This window comes from Microtus oregoni, unplaced genomic scaffold (genome assembly GCF_018167655.1).
Source record: "Microtus oregoni isolate MIOR12 unplaced genomic scaffold, Mior012 000013F_ref0000133, whole genome shotgun sequence".
In the NCBI taxonomy this organism is placed as follows: Eukaryota; Metazoa; Chordata; class Mammalia; order Rodentia; family Cricetidae; genus Microtus; species Microtus oregoni.
In genome coordinates this window covers 1179083-1205324 of record NW_024543072.1, presented here as the reverse complement: position 1 = coordinate 1205324, position 26242 = coordinate 1179083, and the positions used below count along the sequence as shown (strand labels likewise).

Here is a 26242-nt window from a genome sequence, read left to right as displayed (position 1 = left end):
GTGAGCTGGAGGGCACTCACCGCCTTCTGTGAGTCATATTTGAGACACCCACCCCTAGGCTGAAATGCCTTGGTCACTTTATCACCCCTCCCTTCTCATTTCCTGTGTCTGCTAAAGCTGACTGAACCCACAGAGCAATTTCATCTTGTTTGGACAACACTTGAAAAAGGGACATTTCCCTTCCACCACTCTCTCCACTTCCCTCTTCAAAGTCACGGCTTGGCCCAGAGCTGGGTCTCAGGTTGCCAGGACAGTTAAAGCATAACTTAGCCCTCCATGGAGCTGCCTTACTACCACGGCCCGCTAACCAAGCAAGAATGTGAGACCCTGCTCCTCAAGGGCGGGGAGGATGGCAACTTTCTGTTAAGAGACAGCGAGTCTGTGCCAGGAGTCCTGTGTCTCTGCGTCTCGTGAGTAGCCTTGACTTCATGAGTTGAACCCTGATGGCAGCCATATAATCAAGGAGTTGAGTCTAATTCTACTTTGCAGTGCTAAGGAGTCAGACATGGCTAGAAGGCTGTGCCTACCCAGCTTTTTGGCTTTCCTTTCCCTCCCAGCTGTGGATGCTATACGAGCAGACCCTGAGATAGCAGAAGTAGGGATGGTGGAGAAGGAAAATCAGAGGGTGATGGGCAGAAGGAAGAACTGTCTTTTCTCCGTATCTCTTTATTTGATACGGAGAAGTCAAGGGACCTTTTAGAATGCTTCAGGCTGAAAGGCTCTCTGGCTACATTCTCATGCAGTATCTAAAGTGCTAATATTTCATGCTTTGTCTGGTTGGTAAAAGACTTTATAAGCTGCATTTCTTTGTTTCTTTTTATCCTTTTTGTGACCTTTTTGAGGCAAGCAAACATGACTGTCATTTTTATAGATGAAGAAATAGAGAAACAGCGAGTCCTTGATCATGCCTGTTTGAGACATGGAGGAGGACTTTATGGAGGGCCTCCTGAGAGGCGTAGTGATGGATGCAATGGTGATGCCAGTGGGAGAGGGAGAGTGGGCTTAACTCTGAATCTAGAGTGAACAAGTAAGCATTCGTAGCGACGAGCAGGATGGGGGGGGGGTCAGTGCACGGAAAAGTACTAAGAGGAAACTTTTGAGAGAAGAGAAGCGCTGGCTGAAAGGCACCCCGGGTTTTAGCTGAGTGAAGGCCACCATGATTAGATATCATCTGGCAGACGGCGGCAGACGAAAGAAGCCGATGAGATACTGAGGATGCTCAGATAGTACCAGGATCCTCTGATGAAGCTGAATTTTGTAACCAAAATGCGCAGGTGGGTTGGGGAGGTTTAGGAGCTCGGCTGAAGTCTGGGCAGACAAAGGGTTGTTGTCCCTGTAGGAGAGCTCTCTTGTGCTTCTCAGAGAAAGTTTCTTGGAGAAAGCTGAGAGGGCAAAAGTGACTGTCATTGCTAACTGTTATGGGGGGACCTTTGTTTCTTTAAATGGTGCCCGGAGAAACGGGGGTGTGAGAAAGTCAGCATTCAGTCCTTCCCAGCTTCTGAAGCTAAACGTGATTGTCAGGTTGTTTGTGTGTTCATCTGTGGTTCCATGTGTCAGAGTCCTGGTCCCCAGGTAGTAATATTAAGAGATGGAACAAGGGGAGACCATAGGTATTGGAACTATTACCTTTGGAAGGATCTTAGGAGATGCTGGGCTAGTTCTTCCTAAGTGGGCAGTTATAAAAATAGTAAGACTGGCCCTTCCCCTGACCCATGTTCTGGTTTACTGTCTCTCCATGTGATCCTTCCCTCTGCATGATGTCATCTGCCCCTATGTGATACAGCCAAGTGGGCCTTCGCCAGAACTGGGCCATACTGAGCAGATGAGTGGCGAGCGCTGGGATCTGGAACTTCAAAGTGATAACGTGGATAATAAGACCACTACCACAGTTTGAGCCAAATTTAAAGCAAGCTTGATTTTTTTAATGGGGTGCATTGAAGAGCTGGCTAATGACTGCCTCCTAAATTGAGTTAAAGAGAACAGTCCTGAATCCATTTCTTGGGCACCTTTTGAGAAGTAAAATCATGAGTAGTTTTACAGAAGAGAGACAATGGGGCAATAAGGAAATTTAAAAAAATCTCAAAAAAGAAAAATAGAAAAATAAACATCATATGGTTACCATGATGATTGTGGTTACCTGATTAGGGAAGGTTTAGAGAAGGTTCAGGGAGGGTCAGGGAGGGCCAGAGAGGGTCAGGGAGGGTCAGAGAGGGTCAGGGAGGGTCAGGGAGGGCCAGGGAGGGTCAGGAAGGGTCAGAGAGGGTCAGGGAGGGTCAGGGAGGGCCAGGGAGGGTCAGGGAGGGTCAGGAAGGGCCAGGGAGGGTCAGGGTGGGTCAGAGAAGGTCAGGATATTCTTAAAAACAAGTCCAAGTCATGGGTTGGGGACTGTCAGGTTCCTGGAAACAGAGAGCAACTCAGCTTTTACAGTAAATTGAAACTCATGTTTAACAATATAGTACAATGGCTCCTGCCTTCAAAATAGAGCCAGGAAGATTCCTCATTAGTCCTTAAACTAGTGCTACACCATTGCACCTCTGAAGGAAGTGATCAGAACTACTTAAGATGGGGTACATGGCAATAGGAAAAAGTGAGACTGGACCCATCTCAGCCAGGATCCCAGAGCACATGGTCTGCACTGAGATTCTCTTTCAACTCTTAGCTTCCCTGAGGTGTGTCAGCCCAGATCATATATTCATGGAGAGCAAAGGCAACTTAGACTTGTTTAAAAACAACAAAAGTCAAATGAGAAAAGGAATAAATGAATAAATATTTGCTGAGCACCTTCAGAGGATCAAGTGTCACCCTCCTCGCTGCCCAGGTCATGGAAGAAGAGGTCATGTCCTCACCCACGTCAGAGAAGAGCCGATGTCACGTGGGCTCAGACATCAGGTGTAGGTCAAATGACCCTAGTGACCTCATCATAGACTATGATCACCATTATTTTTTTTTATTATATCCTTCCTGGGTCTTATTTATTTATTTATTTATTTATTATGTATACAGTATTCTATCTGTGTGTATGCCTGCAGGCCAGAAGAGGGCACCAGACCTCATTACAGATGGTTGTGAGCCACCATGTGGTTGCTGGGAATTGAACTCAGGACCTTTGGAAGAGCAGGCAATGCTCTTAACCACTGAGCCATCTCTCCAGCCCCTGATCACCATTATTTAAAGTTTCTCACAGGCCAAGCCCTGTGCTATACTCTCGCTGATACCTTCACTACAGGCTTGAGCCTGTATTAGAGGAAATTAAGAAGGCAGTGGACCCTGTGGGGCATGCAATTGGTATGATGATTAGACAGAGTATTGCGGTGCACTGTGGGAGCTGACAGCGAAGAATGACCAATCCCTTGAGGAGCGGAGAGCCTCACGTTGGTGCTGAGCCTTGGAGGATAAACAAAACCTTCTTTTATTCATTCAGCAAGTGTACGCCGAAGTTCTTTAGGTTCCAGGCATAGCTGTAAGCATTGGAATCCAGCAACAAGTAGTGGAGGAAACGCCCCTTTGCCGAGTTCCTTGTAGTAACTAATGTTACCCTATCTTATGAGGGGTAGCAAAACCTTGTTCTTGTTTGTTATTTGTTTTTTGTGATGTGTGTGTGTGTGTGTGTGTGTGTGTGTGTGTGTGTATTTGAGACAGGGTCTCACAAAGTCCAGGTATTCATCACTATGTAGCTCAAACTTATTCCAAAATCACAGAACTCTGCCTGTCTCCACCTCCTAAATGTGATTATAAGTATCCATCATCCAACTGTTTATATAGTATCCTATGTTTCAACTTTACTAATGCCCCCAGAGTCACTGAAATACGTTCAGGGTGGTTATCTCAGAACTAGGCTATAAAGTGCCCAGGGAACTCTGCTATAAAGTGCCCAAGCAGGGGACCTGAGCCCTGACTGTGCCCTCATATCCAGAATCTTGCCATCCTGCTTGCCAGAGACAAACCCCTTCTTTGCTGCACTATATGGACTTCTGGGCTGTTACCAAACCAAACGAGGAAAGCAAGAAAAGTCAGAGATAAAGGAGGGAGGACAGCAGTGGTGGCTCATGCTTGTGGACCTAGCAATTTGGATTGCTAACCTGGCTTATAGAATGAAGCCCTGTCTCAAAATTCCAAAAAGAGAAAGGAAAGAAGGAAGGAAAGCCGGAGGGAGGGAAAGAAGGAGGGAAGGAAGGAACAAAAGAGGAAAAGAAGGAAGGGAATGGAGGGAAGAAAGGGAAGGGAGGGAAGGAAGGAAAAAAGGAAGGGAAGGAAGGAAAGGAAGGGAAGATGGAAGTAAATAAGGAAAAACCATTTAGCCAGGCATGATAATGTATGCCTAGAATCAATTCCAGCCCTTGAGAGGGAGAGGCAAGATCTGGAGTTCGAGGCCAGATTTGGCTGCGTAATAAGTTGAGGCTAGCCTGAACTATACAACATCCTGTTAAAAAATAAATAAAAGGAGGAAGAAGATGAGGCGGATAGGAAGAGGAACTAATGAAAGGCGTGGGAAGCCTCAGAGAACGTCAATCTTGCAGAGAGCTACAGTACATATGGACAGGAAACCGCACCTGGTCACCCAAAGTCATGAAAGCTAGAAAACCTCAATGTGTGAAATGCCTGTGCAGTGCAACTTCATGAAAGGGAGGAAATTGAAACTGGCTCTGCCTTTGTACCTGTAGATTCCAGGCAGGATACACATTAGAGGGTGAAAAGGATTCATCCGAGGAAAGACTCCATCAAGGGAAGGGCAGACTTCCTGTAGCCAGAGAGGCTGCAGGTGTTGTCTGCATTGAGGGGATTGGGGCAATGACTCTCTGTCATCAGAGTTGCAGCTTCCAGATCTTTAAAAAGGGTTCAGAAAGAAAAGCAATAATCTGAACAGCTATATTGTCCTTAAGACATATGCAAAAGCCTTCAAGAAAAACCGAAGGGCTGGTTGAAGTTCACTGGTAAAGGATTAGTCTATCATACACAAGGCTCTGAGTTCAACCATAGTACCAAAATACAATTACTACTACTAATGTAATTCTCAAAATAAAATTTAAAAGAGGGGGGCTGGAGAGATGGCTCAGAGGTTAAGAGCATTGCCTGCTCTTCCAAAGGTCCTGAGTTCAATTCCCAGCAACCACATGGTGGCTCACAACCATCTGTAATGGGGTCTGGTGCCCTCTTCTGGCCTGCAGGCATACACACAATATCAGAATATTGTATACATAATAAATAAATAAATATTTAAAAAAATTTAAAAGAGGGCAATGGTGATTCTTGCCTGGGTTCCCAGTATGTAGGAGGTTGGGGTAAAAATGATGGTCACGAGTTTCAGGCCAGCCTGAGCTACACAGTGAGTTTCAGATCAGTCTGGAATATGGTGTGAAACCTTGTCATAAGGGCAAGAAGAAAAAGAAAAAAAAGAAAGTGGGAGGGAAGAAAGGTAGGAATGAAAGAAAGAAAAGGGGAAAAAAAGAAAGTAGAAAAATAACCATTTACACTTATAAAAAGGGAAAGAAAAGCAGAAATTATTTCCCTCCAAATTCAGAAGTCATTTACATTTCAACCCACATCAGCAAACTTTTTGCCAGCACACATTGCAATTGTATATGTAATAAAGGGCTCTCAACACAAAATAGTTTTGAACCCATTTTTCTCTGAACATGATGTGTGTGTGTTTTTCTGTTTGTGTGTTGCTTTCATTGGTTAATGAATAAAGAAACTGCCTTGGCCTAGTTGAAAGGGCAGAACTTAGGTAGGCAGAGAAAACAGAACTGAATGCTGGGAGGAAGAAGGGCAGAGTCAGAGAAGCCATGAATCCTCTACCAGAGATAGGCGCTGGTTAGAATCTTCCGTAAGCCACTGCCACATGGTGATACACAGATTAATGGAGATGGGTTAAACTAATATGTAAGAGTTAGCCAATAAGAAGTTAGAGCAGTGTTTTAATTAATATAGTTTCTGTGTGGTTTTTCGGGTGTAAGCTAGCCTGGTGGCCAGGACAAACAAGGGGCCCTCTCCCTTGTAATGTGTGTGTGTGTGTGTGTGTGTGTGTGTGTGTGTGTGTGTGTGTCTGTGTGTGGGGGGGAGCAGAGGTCAATGTCAAGCATCTTCCTTAACTGCTCTTCACCTTATTTTTTGCGGTAGGATCTCTCATTGATCCTGGAGCTTACTGATTTGGCCAGACTAGCTTGCCAGCCATCCTCAGTGATCCTCCTGTCTTCTCTTCCTTGGTGCTAGGAATACAGGCACACAATGCCATGCCCAGCTTTCACACGGGTGCTGGGGATCCAAACTCGCTTCCTTATGTTTGCGCGGAAGCGCTTTACTGACTGAGCCATCTCCCCAGTTCAACAAACCTGGCACTACCATCCTCATGACTGAGCAGCATTTTGCTGGCTGCAATTATTATAACTGATGTATCATCAAAAATCTAGGTTATTTCCAATTTTTATTTTGCATTTGATCTGGCGAATTAAATACAATTTGGAACAATTGACAGCTTCGTACTGACATCTTTGAAAATTTGCCTTTCACGGAAGTCTAAACATTTGAGTTTTGTCATGCGCATCAACAAACTGATACAGCACCAGCTTGCACTTACTTATGTTCTAATCAAGGGCAGGAAGATGATGGACAGTCAACAGACTCAGAACATGACTTATAACCTTGGGTTCTCCAGAGTTCCCAGACATGGTGTGCAAGAATGTAATCCACAATTGTTTGACACCATGGGGTCCAGTAGGTTCTATTTCCTTCCACTAATATTTCAAAGTCTGGTTAAAATGAAACGAAAAGGCTGACCACAAACGTGCCTTTCCATAGTACTGGCCACAACTTGGGACAAAATACTCATGAATGAACTGTTCATGAATCAGTTGAGATTTACACGTACTGTTTCATGCTTCAGCACCAAATGACCATTCCCAAGGCTAGCCCATGCTGCAGTGAAACAGTTCAAAATAAATGAAGCTAAGCGAGACTAGCCTTTTCCAAATGTTTTTCTCTTTGATTTTCTTTGTACTAAAGTTTCTTTTCTTCTGTGACACTTATTCTGCTGCTAACCCCATCTGGTATACTCTTCCTTTCGGACTCAGTGGCCTTTTACTTAAGGAAGCTTCATCCATTAATTTTTTTTTGCATCACCATTATCCACACTTTAACTTTTCCTCTTCCCTCCAGATTCTTAAATATCTGGAATAAAATTGTGTTCTTATCTTTTTCTGCTTCTCCTATTATCTGTGTCATTCCTGAGTCTATTTCTATTGATTATCTTATTATGGGTTTACTTCTTCTCATTGTTGGTTTTATTTTCTGTCTTTATTTGTGCTTGGCAAATTTGGATTAGGTGCCAGATACAGCGAATTTTACCTTTATGAGTGTCAAAATTTAGTGTTTCCATGAATGTTCTTGAACTTTGCACTAAGAGGCACTAAGTTACTTGAAATGGCCTCATCTTTTGAGGTTTAACTAGATCCAAGAATAGCTTTGGTTCCAGAGCAACTTCTGTTTCTCTATGGGGTAGAGGTAGGCTATCTTTCTGCATAGCCCACTGATGGATGTACAAGATGGTCTCCTTGTTCCATGAGAAAGAGAACCATTTTCAGACCACAACCTTGGGCTTCTCCTAGCTCTAGTTCCTCTTCACTTTAGGGGAACTGTTCGATGTCCCTGCACTAAGTCACCTCTGTCCTTGCCAGGCCATAGGGTGGAAAAATGTCTTTCAGCCAAAACTAATGTAGCAAGGCCGCACTTCCCCCTTCTCTTGGGGATCAGTGTCCAATGTAGCAAGGCTGCATTTCCCCCTTCTCTCTGGGAATCAGTGTCCAGTATTCAAAGGCCGCAATTTTGTGTATCTTTCCCCAGTCTCTCAGGGTTTTTGAGGAGAAGGGATAATAAGTATGGTCTCATTATTCCATCTTGGCTGGAAGCAGAAGCTATAATTGACGTACTTTTAGTACTTATCATATATATCGCTTTAAAGTTAGAAAAAGCAGCCATCACATATGGAGCATTTACTATGCACCAAGCAACAGGTTCACCACTTAACACAACTATTTTGATCATCAGCTCAATAATATAACTTAGCAGAAAAAATGGAGAATTGAAGGCAGGGGATCATGATGTTTTGATTTATAATAAAAATGAAATATATCCATAATAATTTACATACCTATTTATGTACACAATTGGTGTTCATCCCTTTTTCTAGTATTGATTTCTAAAACTCGTTGGGTCTCTAGGATAACGAGTGGCTTTTATATGTTAACAAAACAATGCCAAAGATAGTCTTGGAACGGAGACTGGCTGCCAGAAAGACCTAGGGTGGATAAACTATTCAAACTTCTCAAGGCATGTGGAGAGAAACAGGATGATGTTGCTGGGTGTGGTGGTGAACACCTTTAATCCTGGGACTTGGGAGACAGAGACAGGTAGATTTCTATGAGTTTGAAGTTACCCTATTCTATGTAGTAAGTTACAGGTCAACCAGAGCTACATAGTAAGATACAGTATCAAATAAACAAATAACGGTTGTACTAATGTATAATATTGTTGAAAGTGTTTATGAAGTACAAAAGGGAGGAAAAGGAAGAGAATACAGAGAGTGCGGAGAGCCACTAGTGGTTTGGGGACCTCTATGAGCAACTGAAATCAGACACACTGAGGAAGGGTGAAAGAAGTCAGCCAATAGAAAGGGAGCAGAAAGAAGCAGAAAGTGAGGTTGAATTTGTGGATTCTGTAGGCCATTGGCTGGTGTGGGAAATCCTTCTGTTTATGTGTTGCTTTCACTGGTTAATGAATAAATTTGTTTTGGCCAGTGGCTTAGCAGAATAGGGCAAGATGGGAGTTCAAAGCAGATAGAGGAGGAGTGAGTAGGTGGAGTCACAAGAAGCCATGGAACTGCCAGAGGAGAAAGAAGCAAGCCGCCAGCCTGAATCTTGCCAGTAGCCTACAAGCCTCATGGTGAAATATAAAATAATAGAAATGGGTTAACCAAAGATTTAAAACCTAGCTAATGATATGCTTAAGCTATTGGCCAAACAGTATTGCAAATAATACAGTTTCTGTGTAATTATTTTTGGTCTAGGTGGCCAGGAAATGAACACGCAGCCTCCCCCAACACTTGGCTACTATCAGGGCTTCTAGTTTTATTATAAAAATAGTAAGAATTGAAAAGGGTTGATATTTGTCTATCATCTATCTATCTATCTATCTATCTATCCATCAATCATCTCTCTATCTGTGTTTACCTATCTATTACTTACACACTGTCTCAGAATATCAGACTTCTGTGGATGTGTGTATGGGTGTGTGTATTGCTTGTGTCTGTGGCTTATCATTTATTTATTTATTTACTTATTTATTTATCTCTTTATTTATTTATTTAGTCTCACACCCTAGTTTAGGCTGACCTCAAATTCATGGCAATACTCCTGCCTTGGCCTTCCAAATACCAGGGTTGTAGGTGTGCCATCATGCCGGGTTTCTGGTGTGCTGTAGACAGGCCTCGGGGCCTCAGGCAAGCACTCTACCCACTGAGCTGAGTTTCTTCTGTTGATCTTACTACTAATTTCACTGACTTGTTCTTTTACTTTTCCTTGCTTGGGGGTTGTTGCCTACACTCTTTCTGGCCCTTCCCTTCTTCCCTCTTCTCTGGACTCCTTCCTTTTTCCCACTCTGCGTCTTTACCTCTATATCTAATTCATAGTTTTAAAATATTATTTAGGATGCTGTGTGTGGAACAGACTGAAAAAAGTTACATATTAACACAGAAAGGTTAGGAGAGACTATTGAAAGAGTCTAAGTCATCAGAAGTTAGTGAAATAAAAATGGAAGCGATGTGATGTAATTCAATCAACATATACCATGAAGGTACTTGGCCAGTATTATATATTATATGACATGAAGATGACTGTGGTCCATTTGTACATGATTATGAGCAAGAAAACAGGCATAATATTTGAGGCAAAATCGTGGCTATTTTCTGATATTTATATCAGATGAAATCAAACAAGTGTTGACTACATTACTGTGAAGAATTTTTAAATGGATGAATATACACATACATATATAAAGAAAACATTTTTTTGCTTGGTCATATGGGATTATTCAGTCTAAAAGAGAATATGAAATTGTGAACTGTAATTATAAATACAGTAATATGGGCTGGAGAGATGGCTCAGCCATTAAAGGATAGGCTCACAACCAAAAAATAAATACAGTAATGTTTAATAAGATTGCAACAATTCATCCACACTCCAAGATATATTTAGATTTTGTGCTAGTCAAAGACTCAAGTAATGTAGTGTTGATGTGAACATCAACACTACACATAGTTCATTTCTTTAAGGTGCTTAGTACAGACAGATATTCTTCCAGAGATGATTTGTATTATGGTCTTAGCAAGTAAAATTGGTGCTTTAGATGGGGTTCAGTCAAAGGGAGACATGTATACACACAGTATATATGTAGAAATAGAATAAGGGTATTCGATCAAGAAGGATGAACTAAATAATAGCTGGAGGTTGTAGTCATCAGAACACAGAGCAGTGTGGAGAAGGTTGAGAAGGGGATGTAGGACACAGAGCATCCAACACAGGGGTCATTTTGGGGTATTCATCACATCAAGTCTAAGAAAAGTCACAGGTATATAAGAGGAGACATGAAATAGACAGAGGGATAAATGAATCTGGGATTCAGGGGCAAGTTGGAGCTAGGAACACAAATTAAAATACAATTCAATAAAAATATTTTACCGGTGGTCCTTCTGTTTAAAAACACTACATCTTTCTTTATTTGATGAACTGTTCTTTCAAAACCTCCTGGTAGCATTTCTTCAAATAGATTTAGCACATTCAGTGTAAGTCAAGAACTGAGTGCTGGGCCTGTATTTAGAGTCAGGCATTGTGCTAGAATGGATAGGTCACACAGAGTGATTCTAAACTTGAGGAACTTACACCTGAGAGTAAACTGTAAATGGATGCATGGCTAATTAAAGTTCAGTATGTTAAGTCCTGGATATGGATAGTAGCGGGTGACCCCCCCCCCTCCAGAAGTCTGTCTCCTTTGCTCTATCTCAAGACTTTTCACTGAGGTTCTCAGTGCCCAGAATCATCAACTCAGCTACGTTGTATCACCAGCTGTCTGCACAGAGCTCTGGGTGGAAAGATAGTGTGTAGACTAGTTATTACGGCATGTTGATTGGTAGTGCCGTGATATCTTTACTGGGATAATAATCATAGTGTGATGGTTGGTCTTAATTGTCAATAAGACACAATCTAGAGTCACCTTGGAAGGGAGTCTTAAGGAAGAATTCTCTAGACCAGGTTGGCCTGTGGGCGTGTCTGTGGGAAATTATGCTGATGGAGTAGGAAGGGTCACCCCCTGTGGAGTCCCGAACTGAGAACAAGCCAGTGCCCATGGAGTTCTTGCTCTTTCCTTCTTGACTGTGGATGTCAGTGTGACTTCCTACAATGATAACTGGAGCCCTGAACGAAGATAAACCCTTTCTCCCTATGTCATTTTATTATGATACTTTATACCCGCAACAGAAATGAAAGACAGTTTTATAAGAAGACACCATGCACCTATCAGCTCCTCTTCTTTCCTCCACAGGAACTACCTCTGACTATCTCGTCCCTGCCCCCACCCCCACCCCCAAACACACAGGGGAAGAAAATTAGGGGTACAGAATCTCTTAGATTGACATTTTAGGTCAGTTTTTTTAAAGGACATAAAGAATTTTTCCCCTGAATGTTGAATAAGATCCACAGCCCCCCTCCCCCAAAGAACTGTTAAATAATAAAAGCATAGCCTGACTCACGCCTTTAGTCCCAGCATTCAGGAGGCTGGAAATCTACACAAAGGCAAATCTTCAGTGGACACCGAAGCCACTGATGAACTCCTCCTTACCCCTTCTTCCTCTCAACATTCCTGCCTGCCTGACTTTCCATCCCTTCATCCCCCCCTTCTGTCCTCCCTAGTGTTTATCTTAAAATCTGCATTTGAATAAAGCCATTTTCTTTCATTTGCTCCATAGTGAACAGCAACTTATTAATGATAAGTATTGAATCCCCAGTTATTGGGTTCCTCTGTCAATGCGATATGCCAAATCAGATCAAATCAATAAATCTGGATTCCATAAACAGAGCAAAGCAACTCCTGGGTGATTCTCAGAAAGGCAGGAGAGAAAAATCCCATGGCAGCTCTACCCTGTAGGCAGTCTTGTGCAGTTCCAGGGGAGGAACCACCACACTTGGGTTTTCTGAGGGGTGGTGTCTGGATTTGGAGGCGGGGAGGGGAGGCATTGGAATTGGAATGGGGGAGAGGGAGACTGGAGTGAAGATCGCCAACAGTTAGGTTTATGGTGTTTTAATCCTTTTTTTTAGTGTGTGTGTGTCTCGGGTGGGGGGATAGGTACACATTTGTGAAGCACAAGGAAGCCTGAAGTTAAAGTAGGGAATCATCTGTTCGTCTGTAATTGTTTTCTCCTTATTCGTTGAGGCAGGTTCTCTCAGTCAAACCCAGAGCTGACAGATGAATCTAGTCTTAATGAAGGGACCATTGCACTGTTGGGTACAGACCACACCCCGACACAATTTCCAACAAAAAGAGATCCCTGATAAAGAGATAGACGGTGGTGGTTGAATCTGAATCAGGCAGAAACAAGTGGCTCAGCAGAAGACAAAATGGAAAACCCCTGCTAGGGCAAGTGACTGGAAAAGTTGGTCAGTGTAGGCAAATAGGGATGTTGATAATTGGACATTGGTGGTCAGCCCCGGGAATGAGGAAATGGCCAAAGAAGGAAGAAGATGGGAAGAGCAGCCTGCCAGCGTTATGTTTGGGTTGGTTAGGGCCATTAGCTTACCAGCTAGCTTGCTCTGGGGATCCCTTCAGAGGCTGGGATTACAGGAAGTCACCCCCACCTGGCGTTTTCAGTCCTCATACTTTCATTGTTAGTGCTTTAACCATGGAGCCATCTTCCTAATCCCTACTGTGGAGTTACTTTAATAATTTAATTTAATCACATTAGAGATAATTATGTAATCTATTACTTTAAGTATTTACTTGGTTTTTATATTCATGAATTTTTAATATTTTATTTTATCTTAAAGATGCACTTATTTTTAGCATTTGGGTTTTTGCACCAGGAGTGTGCATAGTCCCCACAGAAGACAGAAGAGGTAAATTCCCTGAACACCACACGGCTGTGAACTATGTGTGTGCTGGAAACTGAGCCTGGGCCCTTTGTCAGAGCAGCAACTGTTAAGTCATGTCTCCCTTTTAAAGCCCCTTTTCCTTTATTTCTTTTTTCAAGACAGATTTTCTCTGTGTAACAGTCCTAGTTGTCCTGGAACTCATTTTGTAGACCAGGCTGACTTTGAACTCACAGAGATCTGCCTGCCTCTGCCTCTTGAGTGAGCAATCATGCCTGGCCCTTTTAAGTATTTTAAATAAATTAAATATACAGGTTCACCAATCTTTATGCTTTTTCTTTTGTTTGGTTTGGTTTTTCAAGACAGGGTTTGTCTAAACTTTTACTTTTTAATAATCGATAAAATTATTAAAATGACATTATCTACAATGTTGCTAGCTCATAAAATACACATTTTCTAATTTTACTAAATTTTATCAAATTTTTCTCAAAGGCATTATACCCGTGGCATATTAACCTTTCTCTAAGGTGTCATCAGACCTATATTTGGCATTAGTGAGTTCCTCCAGCTCTGCCCGTCTGGTATGAGATGGGTGTGACAGTGTCTGGTATGAGGTGAGGCGTCAGTGCTGCTGAACGTGCATTTCTTTAGCCAGCTGTGGAATGACACATCTTTCACGTGTCTCCAGACATCTCCTTTGTCTCCTTGTCCTCATTGTCTATTAGTGCTGTAATCGACTTCTCCCAGTCTCTGGACGTGTCCACTTGTTGGCTTTAATTAAACAAACGAACAAAGAACAAACACATTACTCTGTTTTGTAGCTTGAAATTTTTACCATTGAAAGAAAAGTCTTTCTTACTTCAAGGTCATTAAGCTGTTCATTTACAGTTATTTCTCCAAAGTTTAATGTTTTGTTTTTTCCAAAACAGAGTCTTTAGAGTATGGAGCAGAGGTCCAAGTTCATGTGTTTCCATGTGGAGATGATGCTACCTGTGGTCTCTCTCTCCCGGCAATCTGCGGTGGCAGAGCTGTTGCCTGTCAAGCCGTCACAGCTGCGTAGCTGTACACCTGAGCTAGCCTGTGTGGTAAACTCCGTTCTCCTTGGAACCAGCTCCTCACTGCGTTCTAAGAATCCTTGGAACCATCGAGACGGGACCTTCTACCGTGCACACACACTCCAATCTTTCGCTTCTCTAAAACTGGTCCGGCTATTCCAAGCTTAGAGTCTGTGTGTGCAGAGGAAGGACATGATCTGGCTCACAGTTTATAAAGGGACCACACAGGCTGTTGAGTAGACTAGTGATGTCAGAGAGAGGGAGCAAAGAATGCCTGGAGCTGTGTCCTTGCAAAGGGAAAATGAGAGGAACTTGATTGGGAGAAGCAAATACACTGCTTGTCTACAGTGACAATGGCGGAGAATTTGAGTTATAGGCTTTGATGGGTGCAAGCACGACAGTGACAGGTGTGATAGTGATGGGTGTGATAGCAATGGGTGTGACAGTGATGGGTGTGACAGTGATAAATGTGATAGTGACAGGTGTGACAGTGATAAATGTGATAGTGACGGGTGTGACAGTGATAAATGTGATAGTGACGGGTGTGACAGTGATGGGTGTGACATTGATAAATGTTATAGTGATGGGTGTGAGAGTGATAAATGTTATAGTGATGGGTGTGACATTGATAAATGTTAGTGACGGGTGTGACAGTGATAAATGTGATAATGATGGGTGTGACATTGATAAATGTGATAGTGACGGGTGTGACAGTGATAAATGTGATAGTGATGGGTGTGACAGTGATAAATGTTATAGTGATGGGTGTGACATTGATAAATGTGATAGTGATGGGTGTGACATTGATAAATGTTATAGTGATGGGTGTGACATTGATAAATGTGATAGTGATGGGTGTGACAGTGATGGGTGTGACAGTGATAAATGTGATAGTGATGGGTGTGACAGTGATAAATGTGATAGTGATGGGTGTGACAGTGATAAATGTGATAGTGATGGGTGTGACAGTGATAAATGTTATAGCGATGGGTGTGACAGTGATGGGTGTGACAGTGATAAATGTGATAGTGATGGGTGTGACAGTGATAAATGTGATAGTGACGGGTGTTACAGTGATGGGTGTGGCAGTCATCTGTGTGGCAGTGGTGGGTGTGACAGTGATGGATGTGATTGACGGGTGTGACATTCATGGGTGTGGCAATATCTGAGAAGCAATATTGGTGAGCACATGGTAGAAGGCTGGGATTCTCTTCTGATTGCTTTCCTTCTCTCCGTTCCCATTTCTCACAGAGAACATAAGAGCAATCAATAAGACTCTCTAAAGAAAAGGAATGTTGTTCCACAAGGAAACAGAAATCATGGTACATTATCTAGCTAGGCTGAAACAGTATTTATAATGTCATCATAATGTTAACATTTAATATTAACTTACTTAAAAATTATGTGATAGCTGAGAAGAGAAAGCAGAGACAGTAAGAAGAGGCAGAAGTGCACAAAAGATAAGCCCTCTAAAATTAGAGACAATATTTTCAAAGAAGGCAGTTAACAAGTCTGTGTACAAGATTTTGAAATAAGGCAAGTACAAAAAGGTACTAAGAGAGACAGGAAGGACTGGGCAAGGAGCAGTGCCTGATACTGAGAATGGAAAAATAGGCAGGAAACTGCCAAATTTGGTTATAAATTTTATAGTTGACTTTTAAACTGCATGCATATATTACCCTGGAAAAATTAAATGTAATTGGAAAGTAAAACCTATAAAGTCTACCACCTTCAAAAATATTTCTCCCTCCACCCAGCAACTGAGAGTACTGGCTATCTTGGCACCAGATATGTATGTGGTACACAAATCAACACACAAGAAAAACATCCATATGCATAAAAAAGGCAGATGATGGATTTAAGGAGAAAAAATAAAGAAGAAAATTGTTTCTGAGGAACATAGGGAAATTATTGATTCTCTGGAACTATTAGGAGTTTAAGTGAGTGGGGTAGGAGACAGAGGCAGGTGGATCTTTGAGTTTTAGGCTAGCCTGGTCTATCTATAAAGTGAGTTCCAGGACAGAGAAACACTGTCTCAAAAAACAAACAAAGAGGGCTGGAGAGATGGCTCAGTGGTTAAGAGCATTGCCTGCTTTTCCAAAGGTCCTGAGTTCAATTCCCAGCAACCACATGGTGGCTCACAACCATCTGTAATGAGGTCTGGTGCCCTCTTCTGGCCTGCAGGCATACACACAAGAGAATATTGTATACATAACTAATAAATAAATAAATAAATAAATAAATAAATATTTTAAAAAAACAAGCAAGCAAACAAAAAGTTATTTTTGTTATACTGTATGTTTTTGTCCTTGTTTAAGGCATTATGCATATGAAGCTCACTTTAAAATGTAATATACAATTAAAAAATGTAGGTTAGTAGTCATCTATAATAATAAAACTTGTCATGTTTTCAAGATCATACAGGGATATATTTTAGATAGATAGGTGATCTTTGAACACTTCAAAGGCCTACAGAATATGCATTTAAGGTGATTGATCACTTAAGATTTTTCATGACAGTAAGACACATCTACTCCCAGCAGCAATAATCTACTTCATAAAAGTATGATGGACCTCAAAGAACCTCCATACGGAGTTTGCTTTCACTGTGGCAAAGCTAGACAATTGGGCAGGAAACTGCTCTTTCCTTGACTGCTGACAGTATGCTGTACATACTGGACAGGCAGGACACAAAGGAAAAAAATACATGGTTGAACTTTGCCAAGACAAAGTAAGGAAGTCCTTCAAAAGTCCTGCTTCATAGAAAAGTCTGCCAGACATTCTGCAAGATACACAGGAAAGTGATTGCTGAACATTGCCAAGACTAGGTGGAATAGTCCTCTAAAATTTCTGCTTCATAGAAGAGTCTGCCAGATATTCTAGGACTGTGGGACTGTGGCTCAAAGATAGATGCCCCAACACTGCTGAGGAACCTTGGGTGATTGCCCAGGCAGCCAGATATCTGCCATTTCTATAGTCTTAGAGGTGGTTTGTACTATACTTCCTGTTTCCTCAGGTAATATTATATCCTTCTGGGGTCTTTGATGAAGACTAGATACTTTTTTTTTAAAGCAGTCTTTTTTTCTTTCTGCTTATTTATTTATTTATTTATTCCAAGACAGAGTTTCTCTGTAGCTTTGGAGCTTATCCTGGAACTAGCTCTTGTAGACTAGGCTGGCCCTGAACTCACAGAGATCTGCCCGCTTCTGCCTCCCAAGTGCTGGGATTAAAGGCATGCACTACCACTGTCCAGCCTGAAGACTAGATACTTATAGCTACAGTTTTCCTTAGTTATGATAGAAAATAATTTAGGTACAAAACTTTGAACTCACCAAGATAAGATAAAAAATACTTCCTTTGAATTTGCCAAACACAAATGGACTCAGTATTATAAATGTAATCCTCACTTGATAATTATTCTTGCTATGTATAGCTTTACTATGTCAAAGTTAAAACCTTTCCTTTTTATTTAGACAAAAGGGGAAATGTTGTAGAATATTTTTTTAATTAGGCAAAGATGTGTTGTTACATTTATGCTGCATTTGTTTAATGATGTAAGGATGGGATGTGTTGTATTTGTTTCACCTTGCCTGCCTAAGGCACTTGATTGATGTAATAAAGAGATGAATGGCCAATAGCTAGGCAGAAGATGGATAGGTGGGGCTGGCAGGCAGAGACAATAAATAGGAGAGAGATCTAGGCTCAAGGAGAAGAGAGAAGGAGAGAAGAACAAGAGATGAGGAGAGGGACATGCCCAGGGCCAAAAGCTAGGCAGTCACCAGTCAACCACACATGAGAAGCACTAAAAGTAAGATATACAGAAGGAAAGAAATGTAAAAACAAAAAACCCCAAAAAAACTGCATTAAAACGTGGATGAAGAGAGACAGATTAAGTTATAAGAGCTATTGGGACAAGCATAAGACAAGGCCAAACTTTCATAACAAGATGTCTCTGTATCACAATTTGGGAGCTGGTTGGTGACCCAAAAGAAAAAGCCTGGTACGAGATGGAAATAGCATATTGATTGAAATTTCAAGATCTGAAGTGTAATTTCTACTGGCATGTTATTTTCATACTACATAAACCAAAGAAATCATAAAGTTGAAGTTTGTAAGCCAAACCATTGTATTAGGCTACACTTCCTTATAAAGTCACATAAATCATTACGTGTGTGTACACATATATACATATATACACACATATATGTGTACACACACACACACATAATTATATATATCACCTGAGTATTAAAGGAAATAGTGATAATGTTAAGTAAATAATCTAAGAAGGATAAATATATTAGCTTGGTTTCTACTGCAGTGATAAATACCATGGCCAAAAGTAACCTTCGGAGAAAATAGTTTATTTGGCTTATATGTCCAGATCTCAGTCCATCACTGAGGGAATTCAGGGCAGGAACTCAAGCAGGAGCAGAGGCAGGAACCATGGAAGGATGCTGCTTACTGATTTGCTCTTTAGTCTCATGTTCAACTACTTTAAAAAAAAATCTGGCATATTCACATGTAAAACAGTGAGTTCACATGAGATATGGAAAAACATGGTTATTATTAGTGATGAGTGGGGTAGGGTGGTAATTTGTGGCTAGAAAAAACTTGCTCCAGGCTATCAAGACTCAGAATATTTCCTACTGACTTGATAATGATGCATGCACGACTCTAAAATAGCCCACCTTTCTCTACTAGGGAACCACAGTGAAATGATGTTCTCCTACAGTGGTAAATATTCAAAGAAGCTATTTTGTAATGCTATTTTTTTTTGAGACCGGATTTCTCTGCGTAGCTTTGGAGCCTGTCCTGGAACTCACTCTGTAGCCCAGGCTGGCCTCGAACTCACAGGGATCCACTGCCTCTGCCTCCCACGTGCTGGGATAAAAGGTGTGTGCCACCACCTCCTTTCTTTGTAATGTTATTTTAAATATTGTGAGACAATATTTGCAACAAAAGAATATGCCCTTGAAAATTTAAAGAGTTTTTATAAAAATATATATCAACATAAGTCAGGGAAATAAAAGTGTTATGGAGTTCAAGACTCCTGGAAAAAGACCACAGAATCAATCTGGATAATAAGGAGTTAAATTTGTGAAAACTGCTAGCAGGAGAACAGTCTCTGAGTCAGCCCTGAGATTGCCATGAGAAGGGAGTGGGGGAGGGTTTTTAAAGTGAAATGACAAGAAAAAGCAGAAGCAGGTTCTAGAAGCCAAAAAAGGCAGTTAGACACATCATAACAAGTAGATGGTCACTGAGCCTGAACATTTTGGGGTAGGGGGTCACTGAGCCAGGGTTCCTGGGAACTATCTTCCAGGGACAGGCATCAGAGACAAGCTAGCCAGGACCAAGATGGATGACCATCGTAAATGGAGCTAGTCAGGACCACGATGGATGGCCAACATAAATGGAGTTTCTTTTGCCATCACAGAAGGAATCATCCTGTTTCTCCTCTGTGTGTTTAAACCAACTGCAGCTATCTTTTTTATATGTAACAGGACCTGCCCAGGGAAGGCACAGCTCATAGTGGGTCTACCCCCCTACATCCATCTTTAATCAAGAAGAGGCCCTACAACTTTCAAACAGGCCAATCTGATAAAAGCATTTTCTCAGTTAAGGTTTCCATTTTTCAGAGGACCCTTGCTGTGCCAAGGTGACCAAAAAATTAACCAGAACAAGCAAGGAAGGAGTTTAGGGCACATAGGTGAGAACAGAGAAGAGAGAAGAAATTGGTGGATTGGAAAATTCATGGGTCAAGAAATTGTGGAATTAGTGAGCTAGAGAAAGAGAGGAGAAACAATAGAAGAGCAGGATTCTCATTATGAAGTAGTTGCACTTTCTGATAAAGATCAAAATGTAAGCAAGGACCTTCAAATCTTCCTCCTCATCCTCTTTGCTAGAGTTCACACTCTGTTATCTCTAAGAGGCTCTGTTTCCAAAGCTTTCTTTCATTCAAATTCAAATGAGAGAGTCTAGGAATGGTCAGTTTCTTTCTTAGGATCTAAGACGGAAAAACACATTGGGTCTGAACTGCATAGACAGCCATCACGGAGTTTTGAATATAAGAACATCAGTATTTACGAACTCATCTTTCCATAGGTTTAGAAAGTTTGTCTACACCTACCGAATCTTCAGAGAGAAATATGGATATTACAAGATACAGGTAAGAATGCATAAGGACTGTCACACAACAGTGTGGGAATTAGGGGAAAGCTGGGGTCATCTCCTGAATCTTTGATGTGACCACGCGGAGATTTTTACAAGCAGGAGTACCACATCAAGTTCAATAAGCAGCGAGTGTCACCTGTCTCTGAGAGAAACAGGCCAGTGCTGGAGTGGAGTTCCACACTTTAGTAATCCTAGCTGTTGCTCCAGACTGTAGAGACAGTCAAGCCACTCCCATCAAGGTCAGTCCCAAGAACCTGGACACCATTGACAACTGCTCTATAAAACTAAACCATATCCCAGGACAGGAATGGGAAGGCAGGTGGCTGGAAGCTCAGATGTTCCAAAGTCAAGCGTATCCGCAGCTGTCTGAAAATAGAATAGGAGCCATTAAGTAGCTGGAAGTTTTAGGGACTCCTTTAGTTTCTCTGGTTCCCTGTGAACTCAACAGGGAAATCTCTTTGCTTCTTTTGAATTTAGTTATGCGCTTTAAGAAATTTAAGTATAACAAATGTAATGGAATTCTTAATTACCACCATAAGATTCTAAAATACATTCTGAGAAATATCTTCAATATGCTCACGTAACTGTGAATATCTGAAAGAGATTAAAACATACAGCGATCCCTAAAATACCTAAGCATCTTTTTTTTTCTTTTTTCTCTTTTTTGCTGTGGAAGACATCCTCGAGGCAATTGATAAAATTTGAATTAGTTTCAAAATTCAAACAAGATTAGTAAGTAGTACTTCATGAAAGTTAATTTTCTGATTTTAATCATTATAATATGGTTATGCAGTGTCTTTGCTTTTTGGACTACTGAAATACTTAGAAGTAGTTAAAGAAATATACCTTCAACTTTTCGAAGGCTTTTGAATATTTTTTTGAGATCATACTTTAATTGCATCATGGTCCCTGCCCTTTCCTCCCTCCAGACCCTTTTTCTCTTTCATGGCCTCTTTTTACATTGTCGTTACACACATACACACACGCACGCACACACACACACACACACACACACACACACACACACACACACACATCACCTAAGCACATAAGTATACCTACTCAGACTGCATTATGTCACTCGTATCCATGAGTTTTCACTGACATGACTGACATCCATATTCAATATGGATGTCACCGATAGAATACTAATGAGGATGGCGGAAAACTCCCGAGGCCTCAACTCTACATAAAGAAATGCAGGCAACCGAAGGATGCCGAGAGTGGGAGAAACAGTCTTCTGAGGAGAAAAATCACACCAGACTGGTTATTGCATACCAAATGGTCAGCCCTGAAAACTATTTTTAAAAAAGAATGTTCATATGTAGACTGGCTGTGGTGGCTCATGTCTGTAATCCTAACACTTAAGAGGTAGAAGGAGGAGGTTCACAAGTTCAAAGTCATCATCAGTTGAGGTCAGCTTGGGCTACATGAAACCTTTTTTTTTTTCAAAAATAGAGCAATATATATATATATATATATATATCCATTTATTTTAGAGAGAATAAAAAGGCAAACAAAATGTTATTATGTAGTATATGAATGGAGAATTTATGGGAATTTTACTTTTACTATTTTTCCAATTTGCCCATGTCTGTCTGCACTTACCTCAAAATAAAATACCTTCTATTAAGTAGACCATTTTGAAAGCCATTTTTCTTTTTTTCTTGTATACATTTGGGAATTCTGGATATTCCCTCAGAACCTGCTTTCTCCCTCTTGTTTATGTTTCTGAACAAACTGGAGAGCTCTCCACGCGGCTCATAACTCGGATCCAGAGAAGCATTTGGCTGAGGGAAGGTTGTACCCTCACAGGCCTGCACAGGCCTTCGAGCTGCAGCGACGCTCACACAGGAACACATGCCGAAGTGTTTGCATCTCTATGGAGGTTAAGCATGTGCTTCAGAAAACCTTCCAGCCCTATCTGTTAGCCAATGCTCGGGCCATAGATCACCACAGTGACGACCAAGGAAACCATACACAAAAGGGCAGGAGAGAAAAACTCTTCTTGTTTTTAAGGTCCTATCAGAAAAGTTGATTTTTTTTTTCCATTCTGGTTGCTAACCGGAAAACGGGTCTGCGATTTCACTAAGTCACGTTGACATCCTACTCTCAATATAAACTGGGACTTGTTTCTCTTTATGTGCGCCCTATGGAGAGCCCACATGCATCTTATAGCTCAATTATTTGGCATTTTCTTCCAGGAGTCCCCTCACTCAGCGAAGGTCAGGAGCACGGCACAGTCTGGTAGGGGACTCCAGTAGGGCTACAATAAGAACCACCCCGGACGAATTGCCAAGGAGGGGGCTCACTCAACACAGTGGCCGAGGATCTTTTAAGTAGATCTCCCCTTTATAAGGGGTTGCTCGGTCACGAGCTTCCTTTCCAGAATGAGGAACCTCTCTGTGAAAGGCCGTTGGTGAGATCACCGGGCCTGACCTGCTAGCCTCTTGCTTTCCACTTGTCAACTCAACTCTCAAAAGCAACCCTAAAAAAAAAAAAAAAAAAAAAAAAACCACTGTTGCAAGAAGTGTCACATTTCACCCACAGCCGCACAGTGACCAGTGACCTTTCTTATGTCTTTGCAGACTGTGGAAGGGGCACCAAAACAGATCTTTCCAAACCTAGAGGAACTAATCTCCAAATTTGAAAAGCCAGGTCAAGGACTGGTGGTTCACCTTTCAAACCCAATAACGAGAAAGAGCTCCTGCCCAAGAGGAAGAAGGATGACGTTAGAGCTGAATGTCTATGGTAAGAGCCCTGACAAAGTGTCAGAACGGACCCCAAACCCCACATCCTCTCATAGGGAGAGGGAAGGCCCTGAGCGAAAAGCTAACGTGGACTTCATTCTGGGGCCATGTGCAGTCCACTCATGGGAATAAATGTACAGATGGGCAGGTTTTCACTGAAAAAAAAATCATATTAAATCACCCACCAAGACTTCTGTTACATTTTGCTCCATTTTTGCTAAGCTTTCATTGTAAAATGATCAGGAACAAATTATTTCATATATATCCCAAAAAGAACGAAGCCATTGTGATACATGGGGTGGGGGCTTCAGTACCTATGAGTAAAGTCTACTCACAGGACTTGCAGATCCTATTCCAAGCTTACCCTCACCTTCGTCATCTGCCCATTGCAGCGCATTTGGAGAGAATCTAGCATCTGCCCGTTCTTGGGAATTTTGAATTAAACACAGACACCCAGAGACATTTTTGGTCCCACCCAGTTCCCCATGACCAAGTGTGTGGCTTCATTCTGTGCCAGAGGGATTGCAGTTGTCTGTGGGTGGCAATGGTAATGACAGCAGGTCTGCTAACTAGGGAAGGGTGAGAGGGCATGAGTTCTCAGGGATCCTGGAAGCATCCCTATCCATGCTATTCTGTGTGAGCATCCCTATCCATGCTATTCCGTGTGAGCATCCCTATCCTTGCTATTCTGTGTGAGCATCTCTAACCATGCTATTCTGTGTGAGCATCCCTATCCATGCTATTCCGTGTGAGCATCCCTATCCATGCTATTCTGTGTGAGCATCCCTAACCATGCTATTCTGTCTGAGCATCCCTATCCATGCTATTCTGTGTGAGCATCCCTATCCATGCTATTCTGTGTGAGCATCCCTATCCATGCTATTCTGTGTGAGCATCCCTATCCATGCTATTCTGTGTGAGCATCCCTATCCATGCTATTCTGTGTGAGCATCCCTAACCATGCTATTCTGTGTGAGCATCCCTATCCATGCTATTCTGTGTGAGCATCCCTATCCATGCTATTCTGTGTGAGCATCCCTATCCATGCTATTCTGTGTGAGCATCCCTATCCATGCTATTCTGTGTGAGCATCCCTAACCATGCTATTCTGTGTGAGCATCCCTATCCATGCTATTCTGTGTGAGCATCCCTATCCATGCTATTCTGTGTGAGCATCCCTAACCATGCTATTCTGTCTGAGCATCCCTATCCATGCTATTCTGTGTGAGCATCCCTATCCATGCTATTCTGTCTGAGCATCCCTAACCATGCTATTCTGTCTGAGCATCCCTAACCATGCTATTCTGTCTGAGCATCCCTATCCATGCTATTCTGTGTGAGCATCCCTATCCATGCTATTCTGTCTGAGCATCCCTAACCATGCTATTCTGTGTGAGCATCCCTATCCATGCTATTCTGTCTGAGCATCCCTATCCATGCTATTCTGTGTGAGCATCCCTGTCCATGCTATTCTGTCTGAGCATCCCTAACCATGCTATTCTGTCTGAGCATCCCTATCCATGCTATTCTGTCTGAGCATCCCTAACCATGCTATTCTGTCTGAGCATCCCTATTCATGCTATTCTGTCTGAACAAAGTCACTCTTTAGGCTGCTGTGATAAGCTTCTCAATTCTCTAAAACGATGAAGCATGGGATTTTAATGATGAAAAGAAAACCTGTCCCATACGATTGTTCCCATACATCCACCTTCATTCGGGGGATTGTGTGATCAGTACAATCTGGTCATTTCCTACAGGCCCAGCCACAGACACAGCCCTACTTCTCTTTTCCACAAAAATTTACAGAATTCAGAAGTATAAAAAGTCTTGAGAAATAGCCTGGTTGGTAAAGTGCTTGCCTTGACTGTGTGAGACCCTGAGTTGGATCCCTACAAGTGATGGTTTTAAAAATCTGGACATGGTGGCACAAGCTTGCCACCCCAAGGCTGAAGAGGCAGACACAGGTAGATCTGTGGAGTGCCCTGACCATCAAACCGGTGAGCTCCAAGCCAGGGGAAGGCTCTGTTTCAAGAGAGAAGGTAGATGGAACCCGAAGAACAACATGTAAGGCTAATCTCTGGCCACACACACAGGCACTCATGTGCATACACACCTGCGTCCATGCATACATACCTGCATACACACCTGCGTCCACACCTGCGTCCATGCATACACACCTGCATACACACCTGTGTCCATGCATACACACCTGCATACACACCTGCGTCCACACCTGCGCCCATGTATACACACCTGCATACACACCTGCGTCCATGCATACACACCTGCGTCCATGCATACACACTTACACACAAAAGTGTTAAGGGGAAGAAGAGGAAAGCATAAATGTGTCAAAGTCAGATGCTAGTGCAAATCAAGATGAGTTGCTGGGGATGGCTGGGATGGTAATAGTATTGCCTAAGCTGTAATAAAATGCTACCAAATCCCTGGAAATTGGTAGAGAATGGGCTTGGGATAGATCTTTCCCAAGAACTGTACAAGGAATTTTTCAAGCGTGATCAGACCTGGTGGAATGTGCTCCAGGTACTTAGCTACCAACGGGGAAATGCCTTCCCATGGCTGGAATTCTTCCTTCCCTTCCTCTTGTCTCCTTAGAATAAGCTCCGTGCAGAGCTACATGGGATTTTCACTGGTGAAGGCAGACATTGAGTATTAGAAACTAAGGCTCCACTTATCAAACAAAACAAAACAAAAACAAAAAAACCCCCAGAAAAACACAAAACCTCTATTTGGCCAGCCAAGTTCCATAGTGCCACTGCAGCCTTTGACGATGTCTCTGTGATGTGGAATTGGCACTACTCTGTGCATGGTGCTCTTTCCCTCGAGTCGGGCTGCCTAGTGGGACTTCTGGGTGTGACATCTCATGGCTGTCCTTTGCTTATCCCCAGAGAACACTAGCGAGGAATACGTGGATGTCTTGCCTTGAAAACAAGAACATAGGAGAAAACAAGCTGACGGAAAGGTGGTAGAGTTCTCCGCCGCCCCCACCTCTGCAAGTGTTGATCGAAAGTGTCAGTTTCTAGCAGGCCTTTGAGACTCCTCTGATCTGGGTAGCAGGATCTTCTCTACTGAAGCCTTGGAGAAGTCCCTCCCCATATCCCGGCCTTCAGGCACA

The 26242-nt window shown here is 42.2% G+C and overlaps 1 protein-coding gene across 1 annotated transcript; it reads left to right on the top strand.

The window, feature by feature from the left end:
* The first annotated feature begins 276 nt into the window (after positions 1-276).
* On the top strand, positions 277-26053 carry LOC121455462 (SH2 domain-containing protein 1B-like). Its single transcript, XM_041663154.1, has 4 exons — positions 277-410; positions 20288-20351; positions 22945-23107; positions 26016-26053. The coding sequence occupies exons 1-4, from the start codon at positions 277-279 to the stop codon at positions 26051-26053; spliced, it is 399 nt and encodes a 132-aa protein (XP_041519088.1).
* The last annotated feature ends 189 nt before the right edge of the window (positions 26054-26242 follow it).

Coding starts and splice junctions, on each gene's coding strand:
- LOC121455462 (XM_041663154.1), top strand. CDS start 277: ATGGAGCTGCCTTACTACCACGGCCCGCTAACCAAGCAAGAATGTGAG. Junction 411..20,287: donor GTCCTGTGTCTCTGCGTCTC/GTGAGTAGCCTT, acceptor ATCTTTCCATAG/GTTTAGAAAGTTTGTCTACA. Junction 23,108..26,015: donor GTTAGAGCTGAATGTCTATG/GTAAGAGCCCTG, acceptor GCTTATCCCCAG/AGAACACTAGCGAGGAATAC.